At 37.8% G+C, this 12,760-nt stretch overlaps 1 protein-coding gene across 6 annotated transcripts in view; it reads left to right on the top strand.

Annotated features, from left to right (window-relative positions):
• The window catches only part of LOC139943734 (RNA binding protein fox-1 homolog 3-like), a 221,926-nt gene that overhangs the window by 78,191 nt on the left and 130,975 nt on the right, over nt 1-12,760 (top strand). Inside the window, exon 1 of one of the 6 annotated variants that reach the window (XM_071940504.1) lies at nt 6,061-6,360. The exons of the other annotated variants lie outside the window; for them this stretch is intronic. Within the exon in view, the coding sequence (XP_071796605.1) occupies nt 6,295-6,360 (66 nt within the window). The 5' untranslated portion in view covers nt 6,061-6,294. Of the gene's footprint in view, nt 1-6,060; nt 6,361-12,760 lie in introns of those variants that run through there. 6 annotated transcript variants of the gene reach the window in all.

Below are 12,760 nucleotides of genomic sequence, written 5' to 3'. Positions count from 1 at the left end.
TCCCTTGGTTGATGGTTAGACACAAGAGCATTTCTGTTTTTAATCGGAGGACAATCACTGTGAAATTGAACCTCAAACAATAAAAAGTCCCCACACATCATGAAGTCCATTTTTTCTCTCCAGAAATTTACTTTCATGGAGTTCTATCAGAACCACACCAGCCCCAACCCTAATAAATCATTGTTAAAAGGTCTGTAGATGTTTTGTATTAAGTATGAAAATTAATTGCAATAAAAACTTACGTGGCAGCTTGGAATAGTACAATGCATTTTGAGAAACTTTTCAATTCAAAGTACTGAAGTTATGAAGAAAACCTTCACTGCTGAAATGTTTGCCCGTGGAAATTTTTTCAAAAAAGTTTGTAATAACTTTGGTTTTAATCAAGAACTGAAATATATGTTTAACAGAAGAAGATGCGCTGCAAAAAGCAACCATTGCTAACTGTTCCCATTGAAGTGTATACATAGATGTTTAAATTAAACACTTTAAAGTTAAACAAACTAATCTAAAGTTTCACCATAATAATTACACTTAAAAACCTTCAAGTTACCAGGAACACTATAGGTGAAGAGATCGATACGTAAAGCTGAATATTATTTTAGTCAATTCGTAAGAGTTTTGTTTTTCCTAAGTGCCTAGGTAAATAAATCTTGTTTTTCTCAGTTACCATGGTAAATTGTGTGACCATAGAAGGTGTGAAATCCACCTCAACGCTGTGGTTTATCTCAGCGGATTTATTGCGACTCGCGATTCCCTCGATGTTTGATCAACTTAAACCGTCCTGCCTAGAAATCAGTGTTCTTGGAATCGGTAAGATCGACTGTGAGGTCCCTGAAGAGGACGAGGGGCTTTTGATGAGGTGGGACACTTATAAGATCTGTCATGAGTTCATTTTATTTTTTAGAAAAGGTCTCTTGTTTCGGAGGAAGACGTTGGGGATAATAAAAAATCATTTTTTTTCTACCACCTTTACTTTATGTTGGTAATTTTACCTTTGAAGTGGAAGGGGTGTTCAAGTTTGTAAAGGGCACTTTGAATTGAAAATTTTGAAAATCTGTCATAGGAATGTTTTGGAGGGACACCAGGGAAAAGATTTGTGGCATAAGATAAAAAAGTTGCATAAGTAGTATATATTTATATTACTTGAATTACCCCAAAAGAAACGGTTTCTCCAATTCTAATGCAGACTTGAAAGGCAGAAAATCAGTTTTAAAAAAAATTACTCATTTTTCTTGCATTTTTACTGCTGTTCAGTTTTGTTGGTCAAGCAGTTTGCAGTTTGCATTTCTCTTTCTAAAAAAGTTATATTAAAAATTCACATCAAGAGAACTGGGCCTGGGCCTATATTTCATGGCTCTGCTTAACGCAAGCTAATAACCAGCGAATTTTGCGCCAAGCGTATGTCACGAGTTAGCAGGAAATTTTGGCTTGTGCACGTGCGTACTCCATGTTACTAGGCATTTTTATGCTTACTAAAGCTAGGGCAGAAATTTGGCACTTGCACGTATAAGCGGAAAATGCTGATCGTAAGTGCAGAATTTGGCGGTAAGCAGAGCAATGAAATTGGGTTCCTGCTGTAATCTTGTTGTTAACTTTAAATGATGTGAACAACCTGTGCTTTTAAGAAGATCTGAAACATCTAAGGTGATTAATGATCTACTTCACTGTCTCCCTCAGTGAACTCCACAAGACATTTTTTAATTGGAATAGCTGGAAGTTTTCAGGTATCTCACATCACTCCTCAGGAATTTACAGTGAACTGAGGGTCCGGAGGGAGAAATGTGTGGGCAACACGGTAATTTGAATCACGGTGAAATATTATTTTGATAGCGGCAAAACTGTCTGGACTATAAAATAAATTACATGGCGGAAGAAGATTAAAGGGTTCTGATACCTTTTTTTAAAAGTAATCCTGCAGAGAAAGATGAAAACATGTAAATATTAATGCCTTTTCTTGTAAGATGTTGCTTGGAACTGATTGCCTGTAAATTACATTGTGTGACGTGGACCTTAAATCTTAAAAAGGGGTGGGGGAGGGGGGACAAGATAAAAAAAGAAGCAATTTAGTTGTTTGATTTTGTTGGTGTGTCTTGGCTATCTGCCATCAGGGCCCAATTTCATAAAGCCCGTTAGCACAATAATTTTGCTTAGCATCAAATTTCTTCCTTGATAAAAACAAGATGATCAACCAAAATTTTAATTTGATGCATAGTGCTAGCTATGCTGCAGCTACAGCTGTTGTTTGCTTATCCTGAAAATCACGTGGAAATTTGGTTGGTAATCCTGATTTGATTAAGGAAGAAATTTTATTGCTAAGCAAATTTTTGTGCTTACAGGCTTTATGACATTGGACCCATCCTCCTGATTCCCTAGCTGGGTGCATGGAAAGAACCCTGGTCACTTGGTCATATCAAGATACAAGGAATAATTCAATGCTCTCTTCAATCCCTGGGTACTCAACTGGAGTAAATAATCCCAAATGAACAGAATTCTGAATTAAAGTGTTGTTGTGTCCGAGTGTCAATTTGCATATCGAGATGTAGTTTATACTCCCCAATGTGCAACGGTTCAAACAAACTGGCCTGATTTCATATAGAGATAAGACTCAAGGCTTATTATTCCTCAGGATTTTTCCAGATATCAGGATTTTCTCAAAATCTCTTTGAGCCAGTCAAATTTTCTTGAAAGACTGCAATCACCAAAAGGAGGAAGAAATAGGCCACCTTGTTTGTGTGTACAAGTCTAAGCCTGTATAGTTGTGTATTTCTGATAACCTGTATCAATTACAGAGTCTTGCTAAGTTCAAGACTCAAGATAAAAATTTATTCAGACAGTTTTAAAAAGTTCAATGCCAGTCATCTGTTTAATTCTAGGTTCCAATGATAATTTCATAGCAATGCAGCGAGGCGATTTACAATTGTTAACATTTCCTATATATCACCTGTTTTTGCTTTTTTAATGTTAAAAAAAAAAATTATGTGATACTTTTTAGACTAATTCTTGTTTCTATTTCAAGTTTTAGCGCAGTGATGTCTTGTTAAAAATATAGGATATAGAATTTTATCTTTCGATATCAAAGAATAATAAATGAATGAATGAACAGGCCATGAACTTCACTCTTTAAGGGGCGCAGCAATTTTCCTCTGGTAAAGGGCACTTCATTGGGGAAAATGTAAGTTTGTAAAAAAAATAAACCTTACAGAGGGCAGAAGCACAGGGCACCACGGCAACAAAGTGGCTTGAATGAAAGGAACACGTTGCCTTGGATCGGTCGAGTTGGTCTTTGAAAAGCGTTCTGTAGCCGTCTGTTATAAAATGCATGGGTAGAAAGATGTTGTAAAGTAGAATACAATGATCTACACAAACATGACTTGAAATTGCGTGGTTTTCCTTTTTACCTCGTCGACAAACACAGTCGGCCATTTATGAGATTCAATTTTTTGACTCCCATAAATGGCCTACCGTGTTAGTTCCCAAAGTAAAAGGAAAACCGTGCAATTTTGAGTGATTCTTGTGTGGATAATTGTATTCTACTTTTAAAACATCTTTCCAACCATATGCATTTCATAACAAACGGTTTCAAACGCTTTTTATAGACCAACTCGTCCGATCCAAGGCAACGTGCTCCTTGAACCAATTGAGAGGTTCCGGGTCTCTAGAATTAAAAGGGAACCCAGACCCACGAGCCATTTTTTTCAAGAACGTTCACATCTGATCAATCTCATCTGTGAATTAATTCTGATTCATCTTGACATGGGGGTTCTTAGTTACACCATAATTTAAATTGTGGTGTCACATTTTACTTGGCAATTAAAAAATAGATTCATCGACTAACTCGTCTAAAGATCAACTTCAGCACTTTGTGATATCATACCAGGGCCCTATTTCATAGCAGCTCCGAAAAGCAGGAAATGTTGCTAAACAAAATTTCTGCTAATCAAAAAGGAGCAGGATACCAGTACATGTGACATGGTATTTGGTACGCACAATTATTTTATGTTTAGCTAATTTGTGTGCTTAATAGTCATAGACTGAGCTGCTTAAGCAGAAAATACTGCTAAGCAAATTTCCTTGCTGAGCAAAAAAATGAGTGGGGCACCAGTTGCAACAATGCAAAGCTTACTAAAGAGTTTTGGCTGTAACCAGTTTCTGTTTAGCACAAGTTTTCTGTGCTTAGTAAGTTTTTATGATTACAGGCTTTATGAAGTTGGGCCCAGGTGGAGTAAAAACCCTAAATGCCAAGAACTCCAAGTAGAGAAAGTTGAGTCCACCGTGGACTGAGCTGCCTCTTCAAAAACCACGCTCTAAGCTAGAACCTGATCCGGGCACTCCCAATGGGTGGTGACCTAAGATCGTTGATAAGCAAAAGAAAAGAGAGAAGAAAAAAACCCATAATAACCTGATTACTCTTGTGACAAGCAAGAGGATGGATGGCAGAGAGTTGCTCAGTGACTTTTATCGCTGATCAATATTCCGCGTCTTCTTGACGTCTGTCCGTCGTCCGTTAGGGAGGGAAGCGGCTTTGTCAGAATTGTGGCGAATGGACACTTGAGACGATGGGAATGGGAATGGGATCGGGGGAATGCATGCTGATACCATGTTTGGAAGTGTACATGTAGGAGATCGCTGATAATGTGCCTCATGTGAACGTGGATCACGCCGTCCTTACCAAAAACCTGTTTTGTAATTTTGAAAGTGAAGTAGCTCACTGGTAATATTCCTCTTGTGAACGAGAATCATGTCGTTACCAAAACCTATTTTGTAGTTTTGGGGCCTCATTTTAACTATTTATTTATTTATTGGAAGATGCCTAAGTTCAAAGTTTTAATAAATTTGACCAACTTAGTAGGCCTACAAATAGTTCAACTTGAAAACACAGCTGTTCTTCATTCATTATTTTAGTAATTGGTAACAGTCACTCTATTTTCAATATGGCGTCTGTTATTGTATGGTGTTGATTTGTTGTTGTCTTGCCATAGCAATGTGAAATTGGCCAAAATTTATTCAGTGACAGATACAGGCACATTGTTTATCTTTATCTACTAAAAAATAAAGCTGCACCTAATTCTTTTAAAACATTTTGATAACGTTTTTTACCATTTGACAAACTAAGTCTAAAAGTAAAGACAGTTGCAAGTTTATGTAAACAAAAATGTGAAAGGTATCATTGAATGTCACAAGGGCAAACTCCATTCATTTACAAGACATACACTTATGGCTCTGAGATGTTTTATAAGGAAGTATAAGCACAGATGTGGTAGGTGAATGTCAACAACTGGAATGTACTCTTGATTAAAAAAGCTTTTAGTTGACAGAAGAATGTTTAAAGGCTTAGTACTCATATACCAAGAGTATCTGTTAGGTCATTATTTTGTTGAGTTATTATTCCTTCCCTTTAAACTTCAAGTATCTCAAAGAAGAAAGTAACTTTTGAATCTAAGATCTCTAACTGTATCAGTCTGGAGCTGTTACTCATTTGGCCAAGTCTGACACTTGCATTATGGTGAGACCTACCATCATATTGTTTATACCTGGCAACATCATCAAGTTTCTGATAAAGGGGCCTTTTTGGGGAAAAATTTTACAGTTAGTTCAATACAGTTCATTGAATTGGCAGTCAATGAAAATATAAGTAATTTATCTACTATTGCTCAAATATCACATTATCATGGCCCTGTGGTGTCATGGATGACTTTTTCTTCATTGGAGCTCCAAAGTGGATGCTTCAGTGGTTTTGGTCGCCTATAATCTCAAGGGCTTACTCTGGGTCTCATCAGTTGGGCTTTCTTGATGGGTGGTTGTTTATCTCAAAGTTTATCAACGTCCAACTTCTCTGGCCATAATGACATTAGTCTGGCCACCACCCAGAAGGTCCAGCACCAATCACATTGTATACTGTCAAGTCACACATCTTTACAGAACCCCCCACTGTCCAATGTGTGAATCTGGCAGTGAAATTTGATCTGCCCAAGCAAGGGCGTTGTTGTTTAAAATAGAGAGGCTGGCTGTCTTATATACCACATGCTATTGTCAACGCTCAACATCAGATACCAGGAAAGAGGTCTGTTGCAATCAATCTGTGCACAAATAACCCACTCAACCCGTCTGTGATAAATCTTCCACATGTACATGTACTACTCCTAACTTCCAGCAGGAAGTTTAATGGTGGACCAGCTCTCAGCTGCATTGGATTATTACTGATTATCCGCACAGGCAGAAGTTCAGGAGAGTTTGGATTTAAGCTTTTGTTTTTAAATTTTGTGAGTGGAGATTTCTCTCTCTGGAGTGTTTGGGATGAGCCTTGTGGGTACATCACCAGCGTCGTGGCTGAAACCTAAAATGCCTTTGGTCCTACTCACGGTAAGTTTAGTTGTTGTTTTAGCTTAATAACTGAACTAGTGTGGACTTCCAGTGCAGACACTATCAGTTTATAATGGTATCAGGCAGTGGACGTTGGTGCTGTTAATAATAGTTTTACCATAAATATCCCAGTCCATGGCCTTGATTGTGTGGCATAGTAATTGTAGCTATGTTGTGTACTCTGTATGCAGTCTTGTCTTGCCTTGTTTTTACAGTTGAGCATTTAATCAAACTTTTACTTTCGAAGCAAGGTTTAGATTGTAGTGTGTTATTTTTGAAAAAGTGTTGTAAACTCATCTGTCCAGCTGCTTTTTCAAAACTTTTAATGATAGAGCTGAGCATATTGGGTTTTTGAGGGGTCAGAAACTGACATTTTTGTTGTTGTGATTTGTTGCACTACACACCGTTGCCAAGAGGTCATTGTTCTACAACAGTGTAAATGGTTTCCACCATGGCGGTTCTACTCTCGGTAAATGTTGTTGTGTATAAATAATGTTTCCATGTTGTAATTTTTAGTTTAGGATTACTGCGAACTTCAAAGGATAAGTTGCTATATCTTTTCCTGCAATTAATGTTGAAAGCCCTACATAAAGTTTGGTCATGAATCCTTCTTTTAATTTTCAAAACACAGCAGTTTTTGAGACTTGGGTTTTGTTTTTGATGTCATCACACAATATATTTAAGTTCCGTCCCAATTTAAGAATCGAATGGTCCAAACTATGATTGGGACCTGTCACAATTTGAGTGTTAGAGTTGTCAAAACTAGTATTGAACAATCTGATGTTGAAATAATTTAGCAAACTATAAACTGCTAATTCATTCCACATGCCTCTAGTTGTCACTAAGCTACTGGTGATGATTTACAAACTAACTTTGAAAAATTGGTTGGTAATGGTTTTTGGGAAAACAAATATATCAGTGGTTTTGTCAATTTGTGGGGGTTTCTTCGAAGTGATTGAACAAAAATTACAGTAAAGACATAAGATAGCTCTTCACATATCCATTGTATACCAAGTGGATTTACTATGGGTTTGTGGCACGAGCAAATTTGTTGTGTTATAAATATATATCCTGCATGCAGGCAATCTGTGTAACACTTCCTGTATCTCTAATACATGTATTGTTTTGTTATATCTGTACACAACAATGATAGTAAAGACTCTCACAATATCATGAATCAAAAGGGCCCAAGTTCATACATGTGTGTAGAGCTGTCTGATTAAGGACAAAAAGTAGCTAAGCGCAAAAAAATTACGATCACCAGATGTAGGTTATACCAGGCAAAATACCATGTCATATATGTGCCATCTATTACCCTGGTTTGCTGATGAATTTTTGCCAAGTAGAATATTGTTTAAAGACACTAGACACTATTGGTTATTGTCAAAGACTAGCCTTCACAGTAGCTGTATCTCAACATAAGCATAAAATAACAAACCTGTGAAAATTTTAGCTCAATCAGTCGTCGAAAGTTGCGAGATAATAATGAAAGAAAAAAACACCCTTGTCACATGAAGTTGTGTGCTTTCAAATGCTTGATTTCGCGACCTCAAATTCTAAATCTGAGGTCTCGAAATCAAATTCGTGGAAAATAACCTCTTTCTTGAAAACTACATTACTTCAGAGGGAGCCGTTTCTCACAAGGTTTATACTTTCAACAGCTCCCCATTATTAGGTAAGTTGGATGGGTTACTAACTTTTACTTAAAAATGCTGCTCACTCCCTTCACTAAGCCCTTTTTTGAAATCTGGTTTAGACTAGATTTCCCTGTTAGTGAACATTGCTATCACACTTGCAATGACGCAAAAGTACCACCCTTGCCTAGTCACTGATTTTGCGCTTCACTAAAGTCATCACAGTTGCTATGAGTTTGATACAAAAAGGAAAATAAATGTTTTGTTCAAGGCTAAAAGTAGTGATTTTTGACAAAATCCGCCAGTAAATCGACATTTGGCACATGGTGGGCGTTGTACACCTCAGTATACTCATCAAAAAACTATCGAGGGGGCAGGGTGGGTCATGGTCAGACCATTGTAGGGTCACAGTGAACTGAGCATGAACAACTGGTGGTTGTCAAATCACAACGCTCCAAAAATAGGTCCCAAAAAGCCCTTTTAGTAAGTTATGAAACCACTTTGAATTGCACTTATATCACCCTAAAGGATGATGGGAAACTGCCAAGAATGTCAGATCAGTTGATCTCGCCCTATTGATTAATGACAACATCCGGGTGTAGCCCCTAGACTCAAATCATCCACTCTATCAAACAGAGTACAGAATATTCAATCTTGTGTCTTATCTGTTACCAGACTGGGTTAGGTTCTAAGGATCATCAGAGGTCGGGGTCAGGCAGAAACTGAAGAGATTGATCCATTGTATACTATTGTATAACTGATGGCGTTTGTATTGAATTGCAGAAGACAAATGGGTTGTCCTTTTCTGGTTCATATACTTAGACCCATTTTTTTCTGATGTTTCTCACAATGTCAGTTTAGATGGTCCCTTAGTTTATATACTGCCTTCAAACAAAATTCTCTGCGGTTTGTTGAGTGTATCAATTTAGACCTTATCGCAAGAACTCGCAAATATGAGGTGCTTGCTGGTCTAGCTAGCAACCTAGCGAGCAAGTTTGATCACTAGCTAGACCAGCATGCACCTCATTCAACAGTTAGCACTTGCACAATGGGTGTTTGCAAATACGATCTATGAACTCGTTCTTTTTGAGGGTATTTAGGAAAATGCATCTTACAATGATATCTAGTATCCACTTGCGTCGAGCAACATGTTTGGTACAAGTAAAACCATTGTAACAATTTGGGGCAATTTCCTAGGAAACTAGAACACCACTCCTAGAAAAAGATCAAAACAGATTAGCTGTCCGCTTTTATCAATTTGAATTTCACAGGTGAAGTGTAAGGAGGTTAGTGTTTCACAAGAGCAGTGGATTTTAATGGTTCTTTTCTCCTAAAAGTCATGGACTATTTATTTCTGGCTGTTTCCTGTAATTATTTTTGAAATGTGATTTAAGAGGCGTGATGCATTGCCATGGTTATCACTTGCTGATGATTACCTGATCTGCCATTGTTGTTGAAACTGTTTAAGTACCCCCCCCCCCCTAATGAACGATGAAATGTCCTGTAAAGAAAGTCCGTTTCCATGGTATCACTGATTGTTCTTACAAAAATGGTTGGTGCTTAATCTGAAATTATTCTAATGAGTAATGGGACGTCGTTAAAAAAGGTAATGTGATGTGGATCTCCATGGCGATGTCATTTTGTTTGTGGTTGTTTGATCATGCCGATGACGGCAGTAGCTTGAAAGACAGTGATGGAGAAAGCAAAAAAAAATAATAGTGTTAATAAATACATGAACTGAAGCTCAGAAACTAAGAATGACTGTTAGTTTTCACTAACCTTCAGACGATTTGCCATCCACTGGTGGAGAAATAATCAAAGATGACTCATGAGAGAAATGTCTTCCTACAACATCAGATATGTGGCCTTTACAATAACATTCTATGCAGAGAGCCAGGGCATCGGGATGTGAAGCAGAATTTGGATTTGAAGTCGGTTTTTGCATTTTACAAGAATGTATTAATGTACTTAACATTCTGGTTATTGGGCCAATAACATTCCTTTAATCTTTCTCAGTTCACTGGGGAGTGTTCATACAATTCCAGGGCTGCTCTGGCACTTTGGAGGGTTTTTCAAACACAATATCAACCTCTACCTTTGTAGGTACCCGTTTTGGCCCCTGGGTGAAGAGAGAAGCAACTATAGTAAAGCATCTTCCTCACTGATACAAGTGCCATGAACAGGATTCAAACCCACACCTCGCTGACATAACGAGAAGAACTTGGGTTCGATGATCTAGTCTAAAGCACTTGGCAATGACACCAAACAATGAAATCGGATTTCCAGAAAAATTGTTTTAAAAAAAACCATCTTAACTGGTCTCTCACGGTACTTCTTTATGTATTTGAGTCACAATTGGAAGCTGTTGGAATACCAGTGGGAAAGATACAATTAGAATTTGAAAGGGAAAGTGTAAACTTGCTGCAAATTGAAACTATAGTTAAAAAATATGTCACGGATTTGTCTCTCAGGGTCCGATGTAAGTTGCCCTTAATTTCAGGTTGAAAGAGTACCTCGTCAGAACTGTAAAGGGAAAACAAAAAGAACCGTCAATCCCTGTGGAAAGAGTAGTGACCTGACTAAGTGAACTGAATGTAAACAGTGGAGTACATGGATGTGTTGATGTTCACATTCCTCGAGGGAGATTCCAATGTGTTAAGGCATGAAATGAATGTTGTTGATGGATAGGGAAGATCACACATCATTGGGGAGGTGTTAAACTCAGAAGGGGTTGAGTCTATTTTCTTCCTCGTTTGAGTCTACAGTCCGTGCTGTTTTAGAATAGGAAGGGAAGGTACTGTGTATATATACTCGGCCGAACGGTGTAGGAGGGGAGTCTGTTTTTATAACCGCTTGCTGTCATGTAATAGGAGGTTTTCAGAGCTCAAAATTCAGGGAAAATCTGTGCAAGATCCAAGGCCTGGGGACAGACCTACCAAGTCTCACGCATTAGGCGTGAGACTCACGCATTTGGGCTCTGTCTCACGCTCTTATGCACAGCAACCATTTCCTCACGCATTGGGGCCAGACCGGGAAAAAAATAAAAATTAACGCCAAGGCATTGCCAAATAATGGCGCTCGTGGGTACAAAAACGCAATCTACAATGCAAAATTTTTAGATTGCACGCAGTTTATCAGAATCATCAACTTGAGCTGCCGTACAAACAGAGCGCAAATTTGCAGACTGCGCACGCTTTGAAAAATCTCACGCATAGCTGGCCTCTGGACTTGGCATCTCTGTGGGGGCTTGAAGCAATAAACTTGTCCTGGAATGGAAACAATTAACTTCACTATTGGCAAATTTGTTTCTTATTTAAAATCTGTTACCTTGCTTTATGAGGAGGAGAATAAAACAAATTGTTTTATTTTGAACAAACTAGCTTGATTATTATTTATAACACAATATCAAGGTTTACCCCCAAGAAGTGAGAATTACACAGGGGGCCGCAGTTGCCCTGGTCTAACATGTCTTGGCTATCAGTGGCCCTTCAACAAATTTTTAAATATGAAGTGCCCTTGGCAAAATGGAAATGGCTTTATGCTCCATGCTCTCTCAAAGGCCTGACACATTTTCACCAGTTGTTGATGGCATTGTTCAAAATAAAGGAAATAGTATTCTTAGTGCAGGAAATAATTATTGTACGTGACCTAAGTATTGGTTATGGTTTGGCCTGAACTGAAACTTCTGTGGTTGGTTTGTGTAGTCAGACTCAGGTGTAGAAAAAACAGGGTTAGGGGCTTTGTGGTTATGGCTTCAGAGAAAGTGGGTAATGCCATTGACTTATATTAAAACAATAGTTAAAGATGGTGAGTCAAGTTAAAGATGCTAAGTAAAAGCTTAACTGCAAAGTTAAAGATGCTTAGTCCATTTCAAGATGCTAAGTCCGATTAAAACTGCTAAACGGTAGCTTAACTACTCAGTTAATGATGCAAAATCCAGTTAAAGATGATTTGGGAAATTTTGGTCAATTTGACAATAAATTTAATGTAATGTTATATTGCCATGTTACGTTTATAGATTTAAGAAAATTAAGCTTTCAAAAATCTGCACATAAAATATTATTTGATGTAAAAACAAATTTGAATGCATTCCACTACCCAATAGGCATCAATATCAGACAATTTTTTCCACAATCCATACGAAGTGACCTTTAACTCTTTGATTTACTAAAGAAGCAAGTACAGCCATGGGGATTGTGATGGCTTGGTGCATGATTTATGCAACAGCAAAATGCAATGCAAACAGCGCCCTCACAGTATGGGAATGACCAGTCCTTGGAGTGCCAAACTTTAGGCCACTGAATAGCTGTACACACAAACCCATTCATGGTTATTCATTGTTAACATGTCACTACAAGGTCCCCCTTCATGTTTATTCATGACTTGCTACATTGTTAGACAGTTTCATTTGAGTGACAAACTTTAAACCACTAAGAAGTTCTGCACACAAACCCATTCATGTTTATTCATGGTAAACCTGTCACAGGGACACCCTTCATGTTTATTCATGACCTGCTACATATTAGACAGTTTCATGCCAAATACAACAGTCATTTGAGTGACAAACTTTTAACCACTTATCAGTTCTGCACACAAACCCATTCATGTTTATTCATTGTAAACCTGTCACAAGGCTGGACACCCTTCATGTTTATTCATGACTTGCTATGTTGTTCGACAGATAAGTGCAAAATACAACAGTCCTTTGAGTGCCAAACTTCGGAACACTAAACAGTTCTGCACGCAAACCTAAACATGTTTATTCA

The sequence above is a fragment of the Asterias amurensis genome, chromosome 11, assembly GCF_032118995.1.
Source record: "Asterias amurensis chromosome 11, ASM3211899v1".
In the NCBI taxonomy this organism is placed as follows: Eukaryota; Metazoa; Echinodermata; class Asteroidea; order Forcipulatida; family Asteriidae; genus Asterias; species Asterias amurensis.
The sequence above is the reverse complement of the archived record's forward strand: the minus strand, read 5'-3'. Positions and strand labels throughout refer to the sequence as shown.